This window comes from Gadus macrocephalus, chromosome 14 (assembly GCF_031168955.1).
Source record: "Gadus macrocephalus chromosome 14, ASM3116895v1".
NCBI lineage: Eukaryota > Metazoa > Chordata > Actinopteri > Gadiformes > Gadidae > Gadus > Gadus macrocephalus.
In genome coordinates this window covers 13,867,808-13,894,527 of record NC_082395.1, presented here as the reverse complement: position 1 = coordinate 13,894,527, position 26,720 = coordinate 13,867,808, and the positions used below count along the sequence as shown (strand labels likewise).

The following is a 26,720-nucleotide window of genomic DNA, read 5'->3' as shown; positions in this document are numbered from 1 at the left end:
CACATCGGTAATGACCGATGTATAACCATTTATAGTATTATGTAGCTAACCAGATGTGACACATGCTTGCACCTATCTGATGGGCCTTATCTATGCCGCTTTTCCACTGCATGGTACCAGCTCGAAGGTACCCTAATAGACTAAAATACACATTTGAGATCTTTCAGAATATCTTTCTAGACCGGGAGGATGCAAACAAAAAATAATCTCTAAAATCAGATGCATCTTTTTCACCCCGGCCTTATGTTCTAAAAATGTTTACTTTTCCCACAATTTCATACAAAAGCCAAACGTCCACAGTCTCAACCCATTCTGCCTTAATGACCATTTTGTTATATATGTATATATATATATATATATATATATATATATATATATATATATATATATATCAGAAAAATATATATAGCAAATTACCACCCTTGCCACACAACATGCCCCGGCTTCAGAGCTGTACACTACCCAGGCACCATTGATGATAATGTACAAAGTTTTCATCTATACATTTTCCTTCTATTGTGCATTTCCCAGGAAAAGAGTAATTTAATTGTTGTGTAACATATATTATTAGTATTGTATGTAGGCTACATTGTTTTGTATATGTCTCTTTTTCTCAGTCAGCACTGCGGTTATTTTGTAGCCTTGATGCGACCCGTAGTTACGTCAGAGAGTAGAACTTGTCTTTTTGGCAAGATGGCTACTGAACCAAATAAGACTGAAATCCTTACCATTTTTAAACGATTAAGATCTATTCCCACAAACAAGGTAAAGCAAATCTATAGCACTTGTTATTCGTCCATCCGAATGTTCCGTTGTTTGTTAACCCTGGTTGTTATCGTATTGACTGGCCATTAAATGTCCGTTTGAAGCTAGCTTTATTCTACTGGTTAGCTATATCACAGGCCCAGACTGACGTTTCTCTGCTGGCCTAATCTACCGGTGTAAATCAGTCACATATGAAGGTCACCTATGCCATCCTTAAAACAAGATTCAGAACTCAGGTAACGTTAGTAATGGAATATATAACTACTTTCCTGCGAAACTATCCAGGGGTTGGATTGTCCGTATAAGACATTATGTAGGGAGCAAGCTAACGGTACCAGGCATTATCGAACAAGTCATAAGGTGAATTAATTCCTATCTAACATAATTTGTATCTTTTGCCAGATATATCCCAGAATATATGCCCCTGTTTCCTCTCTTCACAGGCATGTTTTGACTGTGCAGCAAAAAACCCAAGTTGGGCCAGTATTCCATATGGAGTGTTCTTATGCATCGACTGCTCTGGAATCCACCGTTCCCTGGGAGTGCACCTCAGTTTCATCAGGTACCTTCCAGTCAATTTAACCCAAGCTGTCTCCATACACACAAACATGATTTACAATGTGTCGTTAATGGGTCACATAGATAGTTTTACAGGCTTTCTTGAGCCAGTAAATGGATAAGATACGACTAGGAGTCCACGTTGATCTCCTCATGTGTCCTCTTTTTCCGGGATGCAACATCCTTTAAAATCCATAAAATAACCACTAGCACAATGTTTTGCTTAAACATGGGAATTCCGTGCACTAATGCTGCTTTTTTTTTTAATACTAAAATGATACGGCCTCGAGTATCATCAGAACTGCTTTCATTGAGCAATGGGTCTAATGTGTGGTATACAAGGAGGAACCCATCTTTCTCAAACTCAAAAACCTCACAAGGTCTCTAAGGAACACACTGACCGCAGCATGAAATGGGTCTCGAATGAGATGACATTAATACGCAACACACAAAATAGGCATGTAAAAGACCAATGGTTCAATTTCATTTGTGTAGCCCTCAGTCACCATTACAGTCTGAATGGGCTTAACAGGCCAAATATTTAAGATGTGATGGTGAGCACAATAAACACCTGATGCGACCTTATTGATTTAATAACTTTCACGTTATACATACACACGTGTGAGCTGCGCAGGTGCAGGGACATAGCCACAGAAAATGCGTGTTTGAACATGAGCTAAAAAAACAACAACTCAAAAGAGTCATGCATAAAATGATTTTACATTCATGTAGATCTTCAACTTGAAATAATCAGACAAGAACTTAAATGACATAAACCGGGGAACCATGTACAGTTAACGCCAGCTCAACAAATACATCATGAATCAAATCTCCTTACAACTGGCACGGAGATTTGAGTTAGGGGTCTGTTGGCCCTCCCTCGCCACTTATTACTATTGGACAGGTGCCAATCTCCGACCACTCAATACTTCAATTGGATCAAATCTAAATGTCAACCTCACGTCTATTGGTATTAGGGGTGTAACGATACACGTACTTGTACTGAACCGTCACGGTACAGGAACTTTGATGTGGTTACAGAGGTGGACCGCCGTGCGTAAATGTGGCGTACATAGCGTTAATAGGGCGAATGTAAAGGCTTGTTTTGTGATGCGGAATTTAAAACTTGAAGTTTCCACCACCTTGACTAAGACATTTTCTGGAGGAAACCCTGTACACCCCCCCCTAATAACAATCATATTTCCAATCGATTAATCATTTTTGCGCAAGTGTAACAAGAAGTAACGTAACCTTTTAAGCTTGATATTGTGTTTCTAGGTTAAATATTGAATTTGTTTATGCTCCGCGACGCCTGCAATGGTTAGCTTTTGTGAAAGCCGCCTTGGGCTATAGCGTCATCTAGAACTTCATCAAGCTCTAGCCTCAATGTAAGTCAATGAGACCAACTGGAAATACAGTCAGGTCCATAAATATTGGTCATCAACACAATTCTAATCTTTTTGGCTCTATACACCACCACAATGGATTTGAAATGAAAGGAACATGATGTGCTTTAACTGCAGACTTTCAGCTTTAATTTGAGGGTATTTACATCCAATTCAGGTGAACGGTGTAGGAATTACAACAGTTTGTATATGTGCCTCCCACCTTTTAAGGGACCGAAAGTAATGGGATAATTGGCTGATGTCTTGGTGTGTGTTTTTCCCTCATTATCCCATATACAAGGAGCAGATAAAAGGTCCAGAGTTCATTTCAAGTGTGCTCTTTGCATTAGGAATCTGTTGCGGTCAACTCTCAATATGAGATCCAAAGAGCTGTCACTATCAGTGAAGCAAGCCATCATTAGGCTGAAAAATCAAAACAAACCAATCAGAGAGATAGCAAAAACATTAGATGTGGCCAAATCAATTGTTTGGAACATTCTTAAAAAGAAAGAACGCACCGGTGAGCTCAGCAACACCAAAAGAAGACCACGGAAAACAACTGTGTTGGAAGAAGAATTTTTTCCCTGGTGAAGAAAAAGCCATTCACAACAGTTGGCCAGATAAAGAACACTCTCCAGGAGGTAGCTGTGTGTCAAAGTCAACAATCAAGAGAAGACTTCACCAGAGTGAATACAGAGGGTTCACCACATGATGTAAACCATTGGTGAGCCTCAAAAACAGGAAGGCCAGATCAGAGTTTGCCAAACAACATCTATAAAAGCTAGGGATGCACCGAAATGAAAATTCTTGGCCGAAACCGACTATATTGAAACAGTTGGCCGAAACCGAATACCGAATGTGGCCTTTGCTATTTTTCATTTATTTTCATTATATAATTTTTCACCATTGCAAAAATCAAACAATTACATGTCTTTTATAAACTTTTTTGTCTTGCTTTTCAAAAACATAAAATCTATTGCAAAATTTAGTACTGAACATTTTCTAACATTCCAGAAGACCTTATACCAAGAATATAAGGAAAATATAACTTTAAATAAATATGAGTAAAACAAAAAATTTAGTTGAAAGTTCAGCGGAACAATGTCTGCAAACGGCCTTATTTGCTTCGTTTTCCGAAACTTTAAAACGCTTCCCCACTGCCGACATGTTGTGCACCCGGCTCATTCCACATTGGTTCCTTTTTTTTTTCTCACACCATCAAAAAATAAATGTTCGGTAGTTCCTTTCAGCCTTTTTACTCCTTCAGCCGAAACCGAAAATTATGTTTTGAGCCATTTTCAGCCGAACATTTTCGGTGGCCGAATTTTCGGTGCATCCCTGAAAAAAGCCTTCACGGTTCTGTAACAACATCCTATGGACAGATGCAGAGTGATGGAAAGAGAAGTGTATAGAGAAGGAAAGGAACTGCTCATGATCCAAAGTATACCACCTAATCAGTGAAGCATGGTGGTGGTAGTGTCATGGTGTGGGCATGTATGGCCGCCAATCAAACTGGTCCCCTTGTATTTATTGATGATGTGACTGCTGACAAAAGCAGCATGTTGAATTCTGTTTCGGGCAATATTATCTGCTCATATCCAGCCATATGTTCCAGAACTCATTGGACGGCACTTTACAATGCAGATGTACAATGACCCGAAGCATACTGCGAAAGCAACCAAAGAAGTGGAATGTTATGCAATGGCCAAGTCAATCACCTGACCTGAATCCGATTGAGCATGCATTTCACTTGCTGAAGACAAAACTGAAGGGAAAATGCCCCAAGAATGAGCAGGAACTGAAGACAGTTGCAGTAGTAGGCGTGGCAGAGCATCACCAGGGATGAAACCCAGCGTCTGGTGTTGTCTATGCGTTCCAGACTTCAGGCTGTAATTGACTGCAAAGGATTTGCAACCAAGTATTAAAAAGTGAAAGATTGATTTTATGATTGTTAATTTGTCCGTTACTTTTGGTCCCTTAAAAAGCGGGAGGTACATATACAAACTATTGTAATTCCTACACCGTTCACCTTATTTGGATTTTAATAGACTCAAATTTAAGCTGAAAGTCTGCAGTTGAAAAATATCTTGTTCGTTTTATTTCAAATCCATTGTGGTGGTGTTTAGAGCCAAAAAGATTAGAATTGTGTCGATGTCCCAATATTTATGGACCTGACTGTATAGGAAGCGGGAATGAAATTAAACCTAAACTGTGATTCTGAAGATATAGTATAAATGATATTGAAAATCTGTTTTGATACAGTTGAAAGTACAAGTGTGTTGATTTGTTACAATTTTTAATAAGAAAACAAAACTGTTAAAGATTGACCAACGCACTAAGTCTGAAGTAGTTGAAGTATCAGAGAATGGGCGGATGTATACAATTTACTTCCATTGTAAAACATATATATCTATATATTTTAAAAGTAGTGTTCAGTTTGAATGCATAAAACCATTATGAACATGGTCTTTACAACAAATGACCTAGAGAAGGTTTCTGAGGAAATAGGTAAATTTCCTTCAATCAGACCAAATGTTCTTCAGCGCTGTCTGGTTGCCATATGGTGTATTTGCGAGTGTTTGGCTTGTGTCATTCAATTATTTTTGCCCTGAACTTTCAAGTGTCTATATTTTACAATGGGTTCTCAAGATATCTATCTTCTTCTTTCTCATAGTACTATAGGGATACCAACTGATAATGACCAACTGATCTTTATTTCAGTTAGAAATTTAATCTTCCACTTATGCTGTGTTCTAGCTTTATCCACTCTGACCAAGTAGTTTCCACATTGAATATTCCACCTGCACAACAATCTTTCATTTGGCAACAAGATGACATATTATAGCCCTTGCAGTTGTGGAGATATACTCTATTTATTGGGTATGTTATTTTCTGAAAAATAACAGGGGATTTTCTAATTTATTTCTATCGTGACAACACTACTCAGTACTCTGTAGATGTGTCACTGAAGGGTCCTTATGTGATACCAGACTCTAAATGGTGTGATTTATAGACATTTTCAATAAAGCTGTCAAAATGACGAATGTAATAACCTCAACCATTTAATTGACATAGGAAATATGAGACTGGTTGTCATTGTTTGCTATGATTTAGTAGGATCAAACACTCCACAGATTTTCTGTCAAATAACTTGGATGGCTAATTTTGTCAGACCAATAGTTTGTTCATATTTGTTATGTTATCAAAATGTAATTTTATTTACATGAAGGGAAAGGACATGGTTCTCCTCCCCAAAACCAAATACTTTGATTTAATACTGCCATATTCATTTTAGGCTACCTTACCTTGTGTTCCTTTTAGATCTACAGAGTTGGATTCCAACTGGAACTGGTTTCAGCTAAGATGTATGCAGGTTGGTGGCAATGCCAATTCGGTAAGTCATAGAGCCCTCTGGGAAGCATTAATGTTTTGAAAGAGAAAAGTATGTCATGTTCAAGCGACCATCCCAAATGCCTGGATTGGGTGCCCAGGAACACCCAGTAGCCATGTGAGCGAGGCTCTCAATTAGTATTTTGTGTGATATAATTAGAATTTTATGACATATTTGTTCTCCTCCCTTGGTGTTGATCAGCATCTGTGGTGAAACAGTTTCAAAAAACAATGTTCTAGATGTTAAATTACTTTGCTAAGAACAAATCCGACTTCTCCGTTGAACATGTATACAAATCTGCGTTACTTATTAGAGATTTTTTCTGGTCGCTGAGCTGCACGTACGCAAAGACGTAAGTCCTCACAGGGCCTAGCAATGCGTCACCCTTTGGTGCAGGGTCTGCAGCAAGGTTTCACTGATTGTTGGGGGCTTTTCAGGAAATTCACAGTGCATATTTTTCAATGCTTAAATCTGAGAAGGTGGAGACCAGTTCTGCAGAATCGCTTTCAAAATTGAGAACTCAGCCCTCTAAATTCATCTTTGGAAACGACTAACGTGTATCTAATATGACGTGATCACTAGAACAAGGTGCAAGAAAACACTTTTACTTCACTGACCCTGAGCAAGTCCAGGTATATAAAAAGTAAAAGAGCCGTCCTTGTATGCAATACATAATACAATCGCTGATGTTGACTAAATACATTTTTCCTTCACCCTTTGTAGACTGTCTTCTTTCGGCAACATGGGTGTGCAACAAATGATACCAATGCCAAGTACAACAGCCGGGCTGCCCAGATGTACCGGGAGAAGATTAGACAGCAAGCCAATTCTGCATTGGCCAAATATGGAACCGATGTATGTCTTTTGTTAGTCTTGTTAAAATCCTATAATCCCCAATAACTCTTCCATTAGTTTATTGATCATTTAGGCCATTTATTTTTAATTTAAGGTACATATGTAACAATCAAGCGTTTAAAATTTGACATTTCAAAGGAGAAAATACTGGCCGTAGTAATGTATGTCATGCTCATTTCATTACTTGGTTCAGTATATTTTTTAGATATAGCTCCATTAAGCCGGTCAGACACCAGATAGGGCAAAAAGGTCTATATCACGTTATATTCAAGACAAAACGTCCAAAGATTTGGTTTAAGGTGTTGTTTTGGGTTTAATATATGGATGCTGTGGCATGCTAAGGTTTTGTGCGGTAGAAGATATGAGCTAAACAAATGCGTAAAGCTTTAGAAATAATAGCAGATTTATATTGCTTTTTATAGGAATCCAATAATCCTGTAGCTCTTACGATTTAGAAACAATATTGCTGTATGTTTGGTTTATGTAAGGTTGTGGTTAACACAGGCCTTTATGACTCATTGTTGAGGTCTGTGTACATATTTTTTCTCTGAGGATCACTCATCTAGTTTCCTTTGACGTGTCTTACTGGAACACCTCATGGTTCTTTACATTTTTAATTTAATGGCATCATTTGGATAGCGTGTTTGACGCCAGTAATAATTAGGCTGTTTAAAATTGTTAAAGTAATTGCCTCTGCTCCCTAAATCAACAGTCCTTTTTTTCAAGTTGTGGATAGATACTTCTGGAGGAGTGGTTGCAAGTGTTGCCCCGGAGAAAAAAGCAGCTGACTTCTTTGCAGAGCATACGCAGGTTGGTTCAAATATGTTTTCGTTTTGGCTTAAGCATACACATTATGTATTTTTTTACCACATCTTTGTTGATCCGTTATTCATAACCGATCAGTTTATATCTTACTACTATAATAGCAGGCCTGTCGCACCAGTTACTTATGTGCGCATGTGCCAAGCAGCCTGCAGCTTACACACACACACACACACACACACACACAGCACGAGCGAATGCATAAATACACCGTAAGCACTAGGGGTGTAACGGTACACGTATTTGTACCGAACCGTCATGGTGCAGGCACTTCGGTGCGGTCACAGAGGTTTACCGTGTTAAGTAATCCCTCGGCCTCTTTGAAGCAGACTTCTGATTGATTGATTTTGGTTGCGAGTTATGGCGCGTCATGACGCCAAAGTGTTACTTTACTTTTTGGAGACCTGCTTATACGCGGTTTCTATACATTTACCATGTTTGAAAATCCTGAGTTGTTTGCCTTTGGAATGGTGGAAGTCAGTTTATTCCCCATTGACTTCCATTATAAAAAAATTGCTTGGTGGGAACTTGCAACAGTGCTAATTTTAAATTGACCCTTTGACATAATTTTGTCAGCTATCAAAACAAGGCGTTCCAAATTACTAGACCTTGTTGGGCACACCAAATTTAAGACCTCTGGGTTCTCGGAAGCAGGCTTGTGATTTATTGAACAATGCCAGATAATTTACATATGGCCTGGATACGTTTTTATCAAAAGGGGCGCGGCTCACAGCTATGAAGGCTATGTAGGTTTGGCCACTAGTTGGAGCGCTCCCTATGACTAAAATTTTTTGGAGACCTCTTTACTTTCGTGTCTTGCTTTGCAACCCCGCTTATAATAATAAGATGCATGATTATAACAGTGTGCCTTACTTTGAAACCACACGAATAGGACACATGATAATAATGCGGCTTGCTTTGCAACCACACTTGCTACGAATACAAAGACTTGTTAAACTACGCGGAAGCCTTTACTTGCATGTAATCTTTTTCCATTTTCTTCTTTGTTTCTTGTATTCAGGCTGCAAACGACTGGTCCATGGCATTCCCATCGCTTTCAGAGCATAATGGAGCCACGGTCGCTCCCCAGCTCATGGATACAATTGCCAAGACCCAGGAGCCCATCAAACGTTAGTATTAGGCCCAATCCCATTTCTACCCCTTACCCCTCCCCCTTGTTTTGATGGGGGAAGGGGATTGGGCCTAAGGCCCAATCCAATTTCTACCCCTTACGCCTTCCCCTTACCCCTTCAAAACAAGTGGGAAGGGGAAGGGGTAAGGGGTAGAAATGGGATTGGGCCTTAAGATTAGCATTTCAATTTATAACATTTCTGAAGAAAACTGTACTAATTTAGAACATGAAATTTGGGGATTTTACTACAATGCAGGGGCCTATATTGCATTATTTTTGGCGAGGTTTAACAAAAAAAGTCCATATTATGTCATAGTTCATTTTATTGTATAATTGAATTTGATCTGTTACTGTCTAGAACTGGAAGAAGGCCCAAGCATTGATGGACTGGGTTCATCCCCTAAAGCTGCCATTGGTGAGTTTTATCTAGTCGTAACACTGTAGCTTGTGGTTGTTATTGCCATTTAAAGTTTTTCCATTTACACTTTGTTGGCCTTTCCTTCCGTATAAGAAATAACGTGCGCACATGTTCGTTTGGCCTCTAGAAGCATCCATGCGCTTGTCCTCAGACGAGTCATGGGACCTGGCAGGTGATTACAACGGGTTGTTGTTGACAGTCTGGCTGTACTCCAGCATTGTTTTCTGCTTCTCCCCCTAAGCTTTTTTTTTGTGGTTTGTTGGGGTTTTGGTTTTTATGGTCAAAGGAAATGAACGGAAGCCATAAATAGGAGGGCAATTTATTTTGATAAATTTGGTGATTAATCCAGCACCATACCTGAAAAGGTTTACCAAAGCATTGAACCTAGTGTTGTTACCGATGTAATGATGGAGGATGAGCCACGGCTTGGATGTGGTTCACACTGTCTCGGCACGATTGACTCGAAATTCTAAAACTGAGTTGACATGCCTTAGTTTGCATGCTGAATTTTGAGAGAGAGAGAGAGAGAGAGAGAGAGAGAGTTAAAAAGTTAATCTAATTAAAGGCTCTGATTAATTAATCTAAATTGCCTACTTACATTTTCCCGATAAAGTATTTCAAAATAATTTAATTCAAGTAAATTATGGCATATTAGTGATTCAATGAATAATAGACTTTAAAGTTCAATGTCTTTTTTTATTTAAAACATGTCTTTCATTAACATACGCTGCATTTTAAGATCAAATTAATAACAATTCCATCCCACTCGCTTGAACGCCTGGTCGAGTGTGGCTTGTCGAGGCTGGCTGCTAGCGCCAGGTTCAGGGGCTGTGGCAGCTCGTACCTGAGTGCTTGCTACCAAATGTTTTGCGTTGAGGTGATATGTAAGGGTTGATGAACTCCGGTGATCGGAAAATTCCATGCTACAGAGATTCCAGTTAACGGCGTTCCTATCTTCAGTTCCGTCTGGGAGTTGTTTAAACCTGAATTTTCCGTTCACGGGGACGAGCAGCGTCTTCTTGTCTGCCTCCATTCTGTTTCAATGCAAATGACGCACCGGGTCAAAGGGCACTAAAGAAACGCGATTAATCTGCGTTAATTTTTTATTTTATTATTTGACAGCCCTAATATATTTATCAGTGGCGGCTGGTGGTTTTTAAAGTGAGGGAGGAAGGACTGCGCGCTTGGTTGCCATTGACCTGCTTGCATTGTTAGTGGCGTATGGTGGCATAAGTATGTGAGACTCAAGTTGTTCCAGGGTGTTTTGGTGAACTACTAAATAGCAGTAAATAAAATTGATACAAATCCACCAGTGGCAGCATTGTACTTTGAAAGCTGGTGGGCAGCATGTCTTGTCTACGAGGGCAGAAGGAAAGGATGCAAAGCCAATTAGTCGAATCAGGCCTCCTCTTGATTTGTAAAACAAAATAAAAAAATCTGGGACTATTATTATTCACCGTCCGCCAATACAACTCCAATATAGTTACCCGAGATGAATGTGTTGGAAAACAAACATTCGATTTTGATCGAAAGAGTTGTGTGTGGTGATGCTTTGGCATACTTATCTTTAACCCACTGTTTTGTCGTGTTTTGTTAATCAATTATTGCTGAGTAGAAATATTCTAGCAGCACTTAACCTTATTTTATGGCTTGTTTCCTTTTCATGTTCTGTTGGGTTTTGAAAGAGCCTTAATTTGCCTAAGACTTGACGTCATGTCATGGTTTGTTGTGCTACAGATGTCAAACCGTCCCTCATTGGAAAGAAAAAGCCCATGACCACTAAAAAGGGGGTAAGTGTTTGGCCTCTTGGAACATGTTATAAAATCCATAGATTAATGTAGCATTGCTCTCGAGGGGTTAGATTTGTAGCACTTCTACCAAACCATCAAACGTTGTCTGCCTCTCCCCCCAGCTGGGGGCCAAGAAAGGCCTGGGTGCCCAGAAGGTGAGCAGCAAGAGCTTCTCGGAGGTGGAGAAGCAGGCGCAGGTGGCGGAAAAGATGAGGGAGGAACAGCTGGCGGAGGCCAAGAAGAATTCTGAGGACTCCATGTAAGTCAAGGGTCTTTCATTGCATATATGTCAGTGTTTCCCACAGACCAAGGACCAATGTGTGGTGCGCGGGGGGGGGGGGGGGGGTGGCAGCGCAGGCAGCAGCACGCAGGCGCAGCACGGCGGCGCAGGCGCAGCACGGCGGCGCAGGCGCAGCACGGCGGCGCAGGCGCAGCACGGCGGCGCAGGCGCAGCACGGCGGCGCAGGCGCAGCACGGCGGCGCAGGCGCAGCACGGCGGTGCAGGCGCAGCACGGCGACGCGGCCGTCAGTGAGTGTGCATGTAACTCCGCGTTTACATGCGGACACATCTGATTCGCATAGATGTGGAAGAACAGCTCAATCGGAATTGAAAAGTATCATATATATATACGCCTCAATCGGTTCGGAATACAATTGTATGCGGAATAGAATAGGTGCTGTAGTCTGCTATAAATACTTCTGATTAGTTTGGGGTTTAACTTGGAGCAGCTGCAGTAGTTCGCAATTGGTCCACTCCGTCTGTACTTTAATGCACACCGAACCTTACCGCTGTCAAGGAAATTGGATTTATTGCCTGATTCACGTCTTTGTTATTATCACTCCGTAGTAGTTACAGTAGTCCGGTAACTTATCAACCCCAGCGTGTCCGGTTGCTTAGCGACGGGTGACATCGGTGTGTGTGTGTGTGTGTGTGTGTGTGTGTGTGTGTGTGTGTGTGTGTGTGTGTGTGTGTGTGTGTGTGTGTGTGTGTGTGTGTGTGTGTGTGTGTGTGTGTGTGTGAATGACAGGGAGAACGAGTGCTATGCAGAGATGAATGGACGGAACGATTTTTAGATTTCGAAATCGCGTTATTGAAAAAAAAATATATATATATTTTTTAATACAATTTATAAAAAAAAAAAAAAGACAGAATTTATTCGTGGCGCTCGATGTTGATTCTGTGGCGCCGCGCCACACAATGGTCTATGTATGGGAAACACTGTATGTATTCTTGAAATGGTATTGCATTTCAGCATTGGGGATCAAGGAATTAGATTCTGTCATGTTGCGGCTTGTGTTTGGCTGATCATATAAGTCAATCGATTTTTTTAATATTGTGCGAGAACCCACATTCCCGAGTTCGGTGACTGGTCCCTCTTTTCTCGCTGCTTTGCCAGATATTTGAAACGTAAACAAATATAGTTTCCTCCATCTCTGCTTCCTCCCTCCGTTTCACAGCTGTTGTGATTTAACAAACAATAACAAACATTGATAACAAACAATGAACCATCACGGAGAAGTTGCCCGGATAAAATGGATATCAGTCTAATATCTAAATTGGCTCCTTCAGATGCAGGTGAATTGAAGTCAAATCAAATATTCTCGGCTCGGATGGCTGTGCCTGTTCTAAAAAATGGCACTAATATAGCTCTTAAAGTTTTATTAAAAAAAAAAAAAAAGACTGGACCAGATTGGATTTGCAATATAGATTGACTGTATTGCTGTACAGTTGATTAATAGCCTTTTGAAGAACTACTCATTAGACCTCAGAGTCAGACCTTGCACTTTAATCTGTCGAAGCGCACCACGAACATTCTAGAAAACGTTGAGGACACGGTACATCATTAGTCGGTTGCCTTGTGTAACTGTGTGGGAATTTCCAAAGAAAAGCACCTCTCAAATGAATTTTTCCAGCTCCAAAAACATGTTAAGGAATAAGGGAAAGACCAGAGGATAAACACACAATGCGTGTTTATTTCAAAACACGCAGTGCGAATGATAAAGTGCATGGTATTAGAACAGTAGTTATTTTTGCAACTGTAGTGGAGAAAACGAGTGCCACCTTCCTTGGCACTGGTTCAGGCACAACACCTCCACCCACCTGTTGATTGATTGGCCGTGTCGGTACAGCTGGTCTCATGCACGTCAGGCGAATACAAAGGGTATCGACCCGCACAATTGTTTTTAAATTCCTTAAACCTCTCTTTGTTCCTTGCTGCTTTTGTTCTACTTTGAAAGAGAAAGGTTAACCAACTGAACAAATGTAAAAAAAGAATCGAAGTATGGTTCTCTAAATAGTTGGCTGTTGGCTGTTGCCTGTTGTCTCATTCTTTTTATTTTCATTTATTTATGTTCAATGTGTTAAAGGGCCACTGGATCAATACATTATATCCTGTTGGGGTAGTGGTAAAGAGTATTTAAATAATTTTGTTTTCAATGTACCGTATTTTTGGAAAATAGAGCAGTGGCTTGTATCCTGTATCCGGTTTTACTTAAACTTGGATCGCCATTAACTTCAATTAACCACAAACGCTTACTCAATCATCAGTTGACCCGCAACGCAGTGTTGTTGCGGCCCTAAGGAACATTATACAATTTCACGCCAGCATTAGGCAGTAACACGCAGTATTTGGGTTGTTGGCAAAGACGTGTCAAAAAATAGCTGCTTCTACAGTGCATTACATGTGTGCCATGATATATAAAAAATAGTACATAGTACTTGGCACTTCCTTGACATATATATGGGGTCAAAGTTGATCGACTATGAAATGTCAATAAAATCACATCCTATAACCGATAGATGTCCTGCAGTGGCATGTCACATCTTTACTATCAACACGTTCAGAGCCTCCCACTCACACCCCTCTCAAAGCCGGGTTATGCTGAAGGCACGAACAGACATGATGCCGTGCATTTGGCATTGCGTAGCATTGCCCCGGGCCCTCGCTCAAAGTGCTTAAAACCAGGAAATGTATTCAACATAAATTTGTAAGTGCTGCAAAATCATACTTCTCAATAACATGTCCGCGTCGCGATGCACCTTGACATGAAAAATCTCCCCACCTCTATTATTGAATGCACTCCTCGCCCTTCTGCTTCCTTGAGTTTCTTTGTTTGCAGGCAACGCCCTACATCCATTGCAATACCTTGGCTTTGAAAATGTTTTTTTTATTCATAAATTGCATGAACAATTCGTAAGGTAAATACTCCAATGACGTAGAATCAGTAGAGCCATTAGTAGCACAGATGTTAACAACATCTAATAATGCAGATTAAATTGGAAAGTTACACAAACTTCTTTAAGAAACTCTTTCCCACGATAGCAAAGGGAGCCTCAATGTGTTAAACCGGTGGAACCGAAACTCAGGTAGTGGTATTTGTAGTTTAATTTTTATTTTATTTAAAATAAATACCCAACAAGAATACTGCAGTGCATCGATGGTAACCACTAGGGCTGCTCGATTATGGAAAAAATCATAATCACGATTATTTCGGTTAAGATTGAACTCACGATTATTCCGACTATTGTTTTTGAGACTATTGTTTTTGAGTTTGAAAACATGATGTATTTATTCAGCATGTCTCTCCTAAAAACACTTTTTATCTGAGAACTTTAAAATTTCGTTTTAAAAAATAAAATAGTCCAATTAAACGTTCAAATCAAATTAATATACAAAAATGTATCCAGCTGTTCTTTCTATACAACATTTAATAACACTAAATAAATCGAAAACTCGATTATATTAGTTTGTGATCGTTTGACGCTAAAATCGAAATCGAGATTGAAATTCGATGAATCGCCCAGCCCTAGTACCAACCCCTGATAACAATACCACAGTACAATCTAGTGGTGGGTCTAACTGGAGGAAAACTATGCTACACTTTTGTTTCGTTTTTTTAAGAAGATTATGTATAAGTGGTAAGCGTTCTGGCACAAACTGGCAGCCGCGCATCCTCCAGTGGATGAGGAGGGATACCGGCCCCCCCGACACACTTAGGCCCAACCCCAGTTCTACCCCTTACCCCTTCCCCTTCAAAACAAGGGGGAGGGGGAAGGGGAAGGGGTAGACCTGGGATTGGGCCTTACTCACTCAGTCACTATGTAGGGAGCTTTAAGTACCTCAAAGTGGAATTCATAAGCTGTGGGGTTTCAAACTGTCAGCAGGGCACCAATAATGAAAGCACCATCCCACCCTAACCCAACACTGTGTGTATGCTTCCACCTGGTCCCTGGCTTCAGCGTGGCCTCCATGCGTCTGGCCTACAAGGAGCTGGAGATCGACCGGAAGATGGAGGACAAGAAGATCCAGAACATGGAGGGCAAGAAGAGGGAGCAGGCCGAGAGACTGGGCATGGGCATGGGCCACCGCAGGTGAGCTGAGCCATGAGCCGGACCAGGTCGGGACGTCATTGAACGGCCTATTATGGACTTCCTCAAAGCACCGACCCATTAGGTGACATCCCTCCCCGTTCATCGGAGAGGCGTCGATACATCCAGCAGCTATTATGCAAAAGTACCTTGTGGACCTCAGTGAGTGCCCGTGAGATTTGGGTAGTGCTCAGAGGAGGCCCGGATAATCAGAGGGTGGTGGCTTCATGTGTTTACCCCCGTATGTTTCCAGTCGCCTAGTCTGGAGCGCCGATTGGACGGAAAGGCAGTGTTTCCCCCAGCACTGTATGGTATTGTTGTTAAGGCGGGGCCTTAGCAACAATAGAGCCCTGCCTTGACTACCAATGTATAAAAATAAAAATTATATATATATTTTATTTCTTTCAAATTCCAAATCAGCGCGCCTGAAGTTTTAGCCACTGGGGGACGATATGCAGGCTAGGGGAACTCATTCATGTTAGAAAACCTCAAAAAGGGAGATTTTCATGCCATGGGACCTTTTAAAGATTGAAAAATACTTGATAGATGAGAGGTTCCTTGTGTACCACATAACGTCATAGTTAATAATGATGTTGCGTTTAGGTTATCGCATTATGCAAACTACACCTTGGTTCAAAAAATTAATTACCAACCAACCTACCTGCGTGCTCTCGCGTTCTCCTGCGCACAAACCCTTTATGGCCCGGCCGGAAACCGCAGCCCTTTATGGCCTCACCCGTGCTCACTCACCTCAAGTGCCACAAATCAAACTGGCCTCATGCATACCGAAACCCCTCCGCTGATGTGTGTTCTAAAGAACCAAATACAATCTAAATGTGACCTCTGTCTTCACAACCATTAATTGAGCTTTTATTTACAAACAATGCCTTCTGCATGTGGAGGTGGTTATTACTTCAAATGACCCAAGTTAATCTCGAAAACAACCGACAACATAAATCACGTGTGATTTATACATTTCACCTCCATGGCCACTAGAGGTCGTCATCCATGGAACGATGCATATTAAAATCTAAATGTGATCTCTGTCTTCACATGTATAGTCATGTAGTTGCCATAGCAGAAGTATATGATTTATCTGGCAATATAATTTAGGACGGGTTCTTGGTTGATTGGGCAGTTTTTAGTCTATGGTTGGGCTGGAAATTGCAATCAGAACATCTCAGCTATTCTATATTTTATCTCCAATTAATCAAACTTGATTTTTTAAATGGTATGCATGTTTACACTGTTTTCTCAATTTAGACTCTGTTCAAATCCCTTCACTTGATTTAAGCCATTTCTTTACGTTTTAAACTATGTGGCTTTATTAAAACATACTTTCAACTTCACTTTGCGTTTATCTTTATTTGGCCTACCTTGTGACAGTGAGACGTTATTTACGATTTATGTGCTTCGTTGTGTGTTTACTGTGGCATCTTTCTTGGGCCAGCGCCATGACTCACTCTGTGATGTCGGAGATGCAGGTGATCGAACAGGAAACTCCTGTGGGGATCAAGTCTTCCACACGCTCCAAACTGGACCTGTTTGACGAGCCGGGCTTCACATCTGGTCCCCCTAAGTATGCTTCAACCCCTTTTTGTTCCTTTCACCAGATTAGGTTCTTGTTGTTGAATACAATGTGCTATAGTATTTCAGATAAGATGTTGCTGGTGGTGACCCACTGTCTGTAGACTGTTTGGAAAGAAAATGGATTGAATATGAAGTTTACCTAGAATGCGTTTCGTCCTAACGAACTGCGAGAGTGTGCTCGCTAAAATGCTGATGTCGACGCTGACGTCGGCGCTGCCTGAACGTTGTAAAAAAATGTCTAATTTGGCGGGTGGAAAAGGCCCAATCTGGCAACACTGCCTGGACGTCCGTCTCTAACCCCTCGTGTACTCAAACAACAGCTCTTAAATCTCACCTACAGTGGCTAAAAGTGTGTGTGTGTGTGTGTGTGTGTGTGTGTGTGTGTGTGTGTGTAGATACAAGGACAACCCGTTTACCGTCGGAGACAGTTTTGGGTCCCGCTGGGACACTGATGGAGGTACAGCCTCCTTTAGCGCCTCCTGGGCTCTAGACAAAGAGGAGCCCAAAGAAGAGGTCACCATTTCAAGCATCCAGCCCATAGGAGAGAGGTACCTGCTTATTTGACCCTCTCTGTTGATGATAGATTATTGGAGGACTCTTGCATTCCTGGGCATGGATTTGTGATTAAATCCTTTTTTTGTTTTTACTTCTCTCTATTCTTTTTGGAGTTAATCGGATTATTGGGCAACATGCATGCCTTCCCATTCACAAATTCCAGGGAAAACAACTGTAGAGCCTACTTTACTTCACTACTGGCCTACGGGTGCCAGTAGTGAAGGGGTGTGTGTATGTTCTGCCTGCCTCCAGGCTCCCCAGCAGGAGGAAAGCGGAGGTGTCTGCGCCTGTGGCCGAGTCCAGCGAGGCTCGACAGAAGTTTGCCAACGCCAAGGCCATCTCCTCAGACATGTTCTTCGGCCGGGAGAGCAGTGCGGACGTGAGGAACCTAGGCCACAACCTTATTGAGTTTGATTTACTCATTCATTTATTTATAATGGCCATCCATAGAAGGCCTGTTTCAGACATGAGATGGATCCACTAAAGTCTAGGAGGCTTCATTATGATAAATCCCATTATTCCCACTAGTAAGGCCAGCCATGCGTAGCCGGCTACTGTTGTCCACTCATTTGATGTTGTTCTTCTCAGTATGATACCAAGACAAGACTGGAGAGCATGTCTGGAAACAGTGCCATCAGCTCAGCGGACCTGTTTGGAGAGAACTCGGACCGCTCAGCAGGTAACTCATCGTTTTAGATCATTCAATATTAAATGGCGGTGGTGTATCTGTGTCAAGTGTAGTCAACACGGGAGTTAAAAGGAGCAGACCCCATAGTTGGTGTTAGTGCTACGATGACGCCTCGTGAAAATGTTTTAACCTTGTTAATATTCACGCTCCTTCCTGCATATAGGGGCATCGAGCTTAGACAATGTTCTTCCTTCTGGCCCGGACATCGCACAGTTCAAACAGGGAGTAAAGACTGTGGCGGGCAAGATGGCGGTCCTGGCCAATGGTGTCATGAATACCATCCAGGTAATGGAAATAATGTCTGGAGCCGTATGGAGTATAATGTTGCAGCGAGTCAAAATCACTTATGGCTGTCTTTTTTTTCCCTTTGGCCAGGATCGCTATGGTTCTTATTGAGGCATGGAATGGAGTGACCCTCATCTATCTGACGAGAAAGATCTAGTACAAGCGAGGGCAGAGCGTGAACCCGTCTCCTGAGTGACCCTGGCATACCCAACGGACGAGATGGATCCAGCCGACCGGTCTGTGTTTGAGGTGACGAGACAGCTGTGGAAAAGCGACATCCTCGTTGATTTCACTGTCTGAGGACAATTATCCGGAGAGAGGCAGTATTGGTGTTTTCTCAGGCTCGCTTGTGGAATCTTGATTTCAAAATGAGTTTGAGATGAAAACTGCTTTATTTTATTCACAAAAATATGGTGTTCATTTTATTAACATGTGATTACTTTTATTTAGTCATTGAAATTGAGAATTATCCTTTTTGTTTTTCTAACGCAAGAAAAAACCATGAGGTTCCATTGCCACGTTTCTCCAGTAAACATTTATTTTGCTCTAGGCACAGACAGGCAAGAAGCTAACGGCGTGAATAGACGTTGTCCCCTCCATCGTCTGTTGTGTTGTGAGACACCACCTCGGCTAGGTTTGTGTTTTACCTCAGTGTTTTCTCCCACTAACAGTGGAAGATGTATCCCATCACCAAGAGGGACCATCTCAATATGTTTATAGGGTTTTATTGATGTTTGCGATGATCGTCTGAACAGCATTGACTTTTGAGTGAGATGTCTTTATTTTAAGATAACTATTAACCTAGATGTATATTTTTTTTCAATCATGTCCTCCTATAAAGCGGCACCATTGCTCATCTGGGACAAAGCCAGCAGGTTGCGTCATTCAAAAGAAAAGTTTGTCTACTGGTAATTTCCACTTCTGTACTAAAAATAAGCATACAGAATTGTTTAAAGTATAGCATGAATGCAATGTGGAACTTTGTTTTTAATAGGTTACCAGATAATAAACCTTTTAAGATATTCCTACATTGCAATCTCTTGGCATTGTATTCCAGGTAGACTTCAACACCCAAACTTTCCTGGCAAAGGATCAAGGCTTAACAACCGTAACTTAATTTTTAAAAAAATTAGGCGAAAATATTAAACAAAATTTACTTTAATAAAGATTACATAATTTACAAAAATATCGTGTTTTCATTGAATTTGTTCCTTAAAACTGCCCACATGCAGTGCCATACCTGTGTGGAAATTCAAATGTTGAAGGAAGACATTCAGCATTAAGTCTGTTTAGTTAATATGCCCCTACAAAGAAGTTTGAATCATGATCACCAGTAGAAGACAATCATACTGAAGGCTACATTGCTTTACCCCTTTATTCCTCATGTCATTTATAACCACTGCTGTACACTATCTGAGCAGAACGGGATCAAGATGAATATGGAAGGAAGTGACTAGTTGGGAGTTTGTTTGGGTTTGGAAAATGCAGATCCCGTGCACGTTAAATTTCACCAGATAGATAATGGCACATTACACACATCCTTATACCTAATTTTGTACTGCTTGACTGTTTGTGCTGCAATTGTTGATATTTTGCTACTTGGACTAAACATTTGCCTCATCAAACCCTTGATGTCATTTTTTTATAGGGCTAGTTGCTGTGTGGTCATAGCCAAGCTCAAGGGACAAAACTGAAAATAATGTCAGTTTGTATCTAAACCACCCTTTTAAAATAAGGGATGGACCCTTGCTAATTGACGCAATTAACAAGCGATCAGTGACTATCATACACCTTGGGCAATGTAAAAGGTGATAATTTCCCATGAATTACATATTCATCCTCAATGATTAGAAAAGAAAAGGCCACTGTGTCTAAAGCTGCAGTATTCCTCCTCTCCAGTTCAAGTGGTAGAGTGCAACAATGGGATTTAGCCCCAGTTGTAGAAGTAGATCTTCTGCCAGGTGGGTAGGTACTCCATTATCGGGCCTAGTCACACGGTAAGCAAGAAAGCAAAGTTATGAGATTATGTCACCAGTTGAAACATCAATGGGTTCCCTTGTAACCATGTAACACAATTACAGTGTTCCAATGTAGGTCTAGCATTAATATACTTGGGATTAACAAGGTTTTAAAATGTGCATATACTTACGTGCTACAAGTCCTACGCCGGGCACATGATCAGCCAAAAATCGTAGCAGGAAAATTATCTTGGCCCTAGGAAATAAACATTACATTTAGTGTAAAATAGTTAACTGAAGATAAGATGAAATGTATATTTTAGACATATTTTTAACATGTTTTTTAGTACATTCAAACAATGGCCAATTCCAGGTTAGCAGGTCACATTGTTTTTTTCTACATTTTGTTTCCCCGCCCACCCCTAGCAATGTTGTAAATACATCAAAGACCAATATATCCCAAGCTTTGGGCAGGAAGCAACGATTGCAAATGGGAGTCAAGGTTGTAATCTAGCTTTACTGTAATGTGCTCTGTGCACCAACTTTAGCCAAATCAGACTGAGTCAAGCACAGGATGACGAAGAGTTCACCCTGTCCACTTCCCACCTGTCCATTGCCACTTCCCACCTGTCCACTGCCACGTCCCACCTGTCCACTGCCACTTCCCACCTGTCCACTGCCACTTCCCACCTGTCCACTGCCACTTCCCACCTGTCCATTGCCACTTCCCATCTTTCCACTGCCACGTCCCACCTGTCCACTGCCACTTCCCACCTGTCCACTGCCACTTCCCACCTGTCCACTGCCACTTCCCACCTGTCCACTGCCACTTCCCACCTGTCCACTGCCACTTCCCACCTGTCCACTGCCACTTCCCACCTGTCCACTGCCACTTCCCACCTGTCCACTGCCACTTCCCACCTGTCCATTGCCACTTCCCACTGCCACGTCCCACCTGTCCACTGCCACTTCCCACCTGTCCCCTATCAGCTCCACACCCAGTTCCTCCTCCCAACTGGACTTTGATTTGGAGACGATCAGCGGTCAAAGACATGGTGTTTTGATAAATACCGGCTATGAACTATGTCTTTGGGTAGGGGTCAAAAAGGTTTTCCCATAAAGATTCCTGAGGGCCTAGGAAAGGGATCAAACTCTGCACATACAAAGTTTCAGACTTGAAAATAACCAATAACTTGCCATGGCCCTCCAGAACCTGGCACCTTGCCACTCTGCATAGACTAAAAAGCCTCTATGACCTCATCTGTTTGCAAAGGCCTCTTGAGTTCACTGGCCAGACGTGAGTCAATACTCTAAGCCATTAGGAAGGTTTTCCATAATGCTTCTATCAGAGGGAGGTTCAGATATGGATGTGTAATCGGGCGGCATGTGGCTCAGAAGGTAGAGCGGGTTGGCTGGTAACCGGAAGGTTGCTAGTTCGATCCCCGGCCTCCTCCGAGTGTCAAGGTGTCTCTGAGCAAGATACCTAACTCTAATTGCTCCCGACAAGCTAGCTGTCGCCTTGCATGGTTGACACCGCCGTTGGTGTGTGAATGTTTGCATGAAGGGTTGAATGTTAGGCAATATTGTAAAGCACTGACTGGTTAGAAAAGCACTATATAAATGCAGTCCACTTACCATTTACTTGTAAACTTAAAAACCCTGTTTAGATATTGGGGTCTGCAACCAAGTTGTTTGACACATCCCTAATCTCAAGTATCAATCCCTTAATCCCTTTTTGCACAGCAAAGTGTGCAAAAAGGTTTGAAAGTTTGGGAGCCACGTTTCCTCACGTCTACTCTCTCTTCATTCTAAACCAGAAGTCGGTCTATTTAAGACATATTTCACAAAAACTAGCCACCCTACACATTCAAATGCATTCAGATTATCATGTTTGAAAGCAGGCAGACGTTCTTACTCTGAGTATCTATCATAGAAGGGTGAGCGAAGAAGGTAGTACAGCAACAGGAACGTTCTCTTCCTCGTCTCGGCCCTTTCCCATCGATTCTGAAACTTGGTTTCACTGAGTAAACTAAAGCTAAAGAAAATAAAACACAGATAAAAAATATCTTATTGGCGATTTCAATAAAAATGATTATATATTATTTATTCAAACATCAATTGTAAAAAAAAAAAAATACAATTAAAGTTACACAACACACAAAGTGCATTCATTGGTCCAAACATTTATTTCGTACCTTGAAACTTCTAGGAGTCCAGAAATGAGCCAGGGCTTCCAGGACCGTTTACCACACAGTCCAAGACAGAGTACTGCAGTAAAGCTTTAAGGACAAAAGAAAATATAGTAGGCACACAATGACGACACAGAGCACTAGATACATAACTGGACAAAAAAAACAAAGATACAGTGGCTTCCAGAATGAATCGTTGATTATCCTTGGAAGGAGATAATCTTATAACAATGATGTAACATTATTGTGCTACCAAGTATACTTTGCAGTCACGGAGAAGGATACAGTGTATGAGAGGCCGGCTGATGTACATGGACTCAGCGATGGTCTCCTGGAGGCCGAGGTCGGTTGGCCTGCTGTTGAGCTCCTCCCTGAGATTCCTCCTCTTGTCCTGAGAGGGCGCACCCCACAGCCTAGTGTGTAGAGATGGGCCTGGCCAATACAGAGACAAACGCATCACATACCGTTGTGTAGTAGTCCCATAAAAATATCAAAGGAGCCATGTCCACCAAAATGAGTTCTTCTCGTATTGATCAGGAACACATGATGTAGCAACCCTGCATATTGAACCCAGTGAATTAAAAATGTATATCAAATTATAATAATATTGTAGGTATTACAAAATAAAAGGAAGCAGTTGTACCTCAGTCCCAAATCTTTTGTCAAAAGCTACTACAGTACTCTTCTTCTGTTAGGAGGAAGACAGTGAGCCTTTGCTTGGTAACCAAAGGTTACCGACAATCTCAACGAAAACAGGTTGGAAACTCCCTTTAAGGGGCCCCATTGTCATTGCCATGCAACATGGTAGAGGAGGGGTGCAATCGACCAGTCGATCACAAAAGGGAGTGCGGTTGGATCGCGTTACGTTTTTTTTCTTTTAATACTTACATTTTAACCAATATTAATTATACTATTATAAATACAATATATTTAAAAATAATCTATTTTTAGTATCATCCCTATGGCATTGAGCGATGATTGAAGAAAATAACCTGCCAGACTTTGATGAAGTATATGTGTGAGTATATGTGTGAAAGCCCCCTAAGAGTACCTGATTTCGTACATTCTCAGCATCAATTGAACCCCTCATCATGGCAGTCATGCATTACCAGTTGAGCCAATATTTTTAAACGCTCCTTTATTTAAATCAACAGAGTCCCGGTGTGTTGCATCAATGCTTAATTAGCAAGTAACCATCGCAGCCATGAAGAGGTCATGCATGCAATAGCATATCTTAACCTAGAGAGAGAGTCATCTGATGCAAATCCAATGGAGTCAGGGTTCAGTTATAGAAGGTTCTCTTACCGCCCCCTAGTGGCCGTACAACCCTTCCTGATCGCTGGCCCACAAAGCAGCCCGTGTCCTGCTGCTCCTCCGGCTGCTCGTCTACGAAACGGTTATCCACCATCATCAAACCGACACACAAGTCATGTTCAATGAAAAGGTGCTGTAGGTAAGATTCAACAGCTATAAAATGAGTGTAATTGGTTTGAAATACCACGGAAAATACACCAATAAATCAGATATTAGTGAGTTAAAGGCCGCTCATAGTTCATTTTCTTCGTCGCTTTTTTTGAAACTCCTGAATCTTACCCACAGCACCTTCATCATTAGCAAATACATGTGTGTTGTAAGAGTATGAAGCTGAACAGATTGCTAAACTATGCTTTTTCTTATTCCTTTAGCCGTAACAAACAACCATGACTGAGGTTTACTCACCTGTATCGCCAAACTCTGCATCTCTGTCCAGTGGGATGATGGGAGGTGAAGTCTGAATGCCAGACTTGTACCATAGAAGAAGCAGGATACGGAATATTGTCCTGAAAAGAAAAATAGATATGATGCCTAACCCTAACTCTATATAATGAGGATAACTATACTGTAACATTAAGTTCATTTAGACCCACAATCAACCTGGAACTTGTGTTAAAGAACAGACCAATTCTGAGAGGTCTGAATCCAATATCTCAGCTCTTTGGGAACCACTAAAATAGTAGGGTGGTCTTACAACAGCCACAGGCCAACTGTCACGCATTAATTGACCTACAACAATTCAATACGACTGCTAGAAATGAAAAGTTTCTTATTGAAATCCATCTTTTCATGAAAATCCACCGTGGTTTTGACTGCTCCTGCTGTTTGGCAAGGAAATCACAGGCATATTAAATACCATTGTATAGTCCCACTTCAACATAGGCCATAGAATATTTTCCTCCCTTATCAAATATCACTGTAGTCCCACTTCAATCAATATAGGCCATGCAGTCTATTCCTTTCTTATTTAATACCAAGCCTTGATCGCAGGATGCTTTTATTTAACCATTTTATTAATGGCCACATAGCTACTATAATGTAAGAACATTGCAATTTCAATTCTTAGTTGTGTTCAGGAGGAAGGTGTAGGGCTAGAGATAAATGGCTGGCTTGCCATCAACTGGTCTCAGGACAATCCTGGACTATTGCAAACAATACTATGTGCCCCTATCAAAAGCCCTGTTCTCCTCCAGACATATTTCTTTAAGTAAGTTTATAAATAAAAAGGAAGAGTAAGTACTTTGCAATCTGGATGACACCGATCACAAACCAGCGGCCTGCTTCTCCCCATAACTTTGCAGCTCCCATCTCCAGGAAAACCTCCACATACTCTAGGACTGACAGCCACGTGAGCAGTCTCTGTTGGGAGAGGGACTGAGACGCACAAACACAACCGACAGGGTAAGTATCTGTAAATGCAGTGTTAATGAGTCAAATCAGTGAAGTCCTCATGGGAATTGAAGCTCAAACTTTTTTCTTTGGGTAATGAAATTGTGTAACCAAATGTTTACACACTCAGCCTAAGTCCAATATGTTTCCAGAATTGCTATATAATAATAATTACAGAATTTTAGCATTAATTTAGTTTCAATATCAATATGGTTTTTAATTCCGGAATCCCATTCACACTTACCACAGGGAGATTGCATCTTAACCCCTTGCGCAGTATGCCGTCATTAAACAAGACTAGAAGGTTGGAGGCTGAATACACTGAAATGGTGATATTGAAGATATTAGACAAAGCCATACAGAACTCCTTATTTACCATACAATGAAGCATACAGGAACTTGTCGCATGCAATAAACATTTGCAAACCTAATTCCCCAAAAAGTTGTGACCATATGTAAAATGCCAATAAAAACAGAAAGAAGACATTTGAAGATGATTTAATATAAATCATAAAATAACAATTACTTAATTTCAAGAGTTGATTCTTGTACAAATAAGACTACAGTACTTCTGAATTGTATGGCTGCCATTTTGCATACATTTACATTTGACACGCTGTCCCAAATTTTTGGAATTAAGTTTGTATAACCAACGGGCGAAACTGTACAAACAACTCAAACCAGGTTTTTGTTGTTTGCCGTTGTGTTCGTCAACAGAGAGACGCTGCTTATAGGCTATGTCTAATCTTTCAAGACCTAACTAGAATACAACAGCAAATAAATAAATATAGGCTAAATGGTCCGATATTCAAGTGAGGATGTGTTAGGTAGTACTACTTACCTAGTTCAGATAGTTCGTGGGAATCTGCAAATCGCCCTGTAATATATAAATAATTTATGATTAAAAATATATATATTAAGAGCATGCATAGAAATTGTTCTTATTAACTGATTAAATAATGTCTACTCCTACAAGAACTGCGAAAGGGCGAACTTATGGGTAAACTTGCTGCTAAACTCACCTGCTATAAGGTAAGAGAGTGTCCGGACCGTGCTCTCCAGTTGGGCAGTAGCTGCAGGGTTTTTGGTTACGTATTCAGTATACCGTTCATAAATGCGTGTCAGTTTGTCGATGAAAGCTTGAGACATATTCGTTGACCGTAAAAAAAAAACTAAGGACTTTGTAAAAGTTTTCCAAATTAGGCAGTGTTGTAGGCACAAGACGCCATATAGATACCAAGAACTGTAGGCAGGTAGTCAATTTCCA

General features: G+C 41.1%; 2 protein-coding genes and 1 long non-coding RNA gene across 6 annotated transcripts; 1 reads left to right on the top strand and 2 right to left on the bottom strand.

Moving 5' to 3' along the window:
* Positions 1-627: 627 nt before the first annotated feature.
* Positions 628-19,789, top strand: arfgap2 (ADP-ribosylation factor GTPase activating protein 2). Of its 2 annotated transcripts, XM_060071786.1 has the most exons (17): positions 628-765; positions 1,209-1,327; positions 6,030-6,102; positions 6,823-6,954; positions 7,681-7,764; positions 8,798-8,906; positions 9,267-9,323; positions 9,454-9,498; positions 11,064-11,116; positions 11,239-11,375; positions 15,357-15,488; positions 16,936-17,064; positions 17,471-17,623; positions 17,883-18,009; positions 18,219-18,309; positions 18,482-18,603; positions 18,694-19,631. In XM_060071786.1, exons 1-17 carry the CDS (start codon positions 646-648, stop codon positions 18,712-18,714), a joined length of 1,704 nt encoding a protein of 567 aa, XP_059927769.1. In that variant the 5' UTR covers positions 628-645; the 3' UTR covers positions 18,715-19,631. The 2 variants fall into 2 exon arrangements, with proteins under 2 accessions (XP_059927769.1, XP_059927770.1); XM_060071787.1 differs by lacking the exon at positions 9,454-9,498 and having other exon boundaries at positions 18,694-19,789.
* pex16 (peroxisomal biogenesis factor 16) lies at positions 19,744-26,613 on the bottom strand. 3 transcript variants are annotated; one of them, XM_060071788.1, is made up of 11 exons: positions 26,476-26,613; positions 26,295-26,330; positions 25,698-25,774; positions 25,305-25,438; positions 24,470-24,570; positions 24,056-24,136; positions 23,036-23,182; positions 22,757-22,829; positions 22,477-22,596; positions 20,753-20,817; positions 19,744-20,589 (listed from the first exon to the last, which is right to left on the bottom strand). In XM_060071788.1, exons 1-11 carry the CDS (start codon positions 26,600-26,602, stop codon positions 20,531-20,533), a joined length of 1,020 nt encoding a protein of 339 aa, XP_059927771.1. In that variant the 5' UTR covers positions 26,603-26,613; the 3' UTR covers positions 19,744-20,530. The 3 variants fall into 3 exon arrangements, with proteins under 3 accessions (XP_059927771.1, XP_059927774.1, XP_059927772.1); XM_060071791.1 differs by having other exon boundaries at positions 25,305-25,473; positions 26,476-26,581; XM_060071789.1 differs by lacking the exon at positions 24,056-24,136 and having other exon boundaries at positions 26,476-26,611.
* LOC132472260 (uncharacterized) lies at positions 20,964-21,741 on the bottom strand. Its single transcript, XR_009529046.1, has 2 exons — positions 21,517-21,741; positions 20,964-21,152 (listed from the first exon to the last, which is right to left on the bottom strand). It is a non-coding gene; the product is annotated as an uncharacterized LOC132472260 (long non-coding RNA).
* Positions 26,614-26,720: the final 107 nt, after the last annotated feature.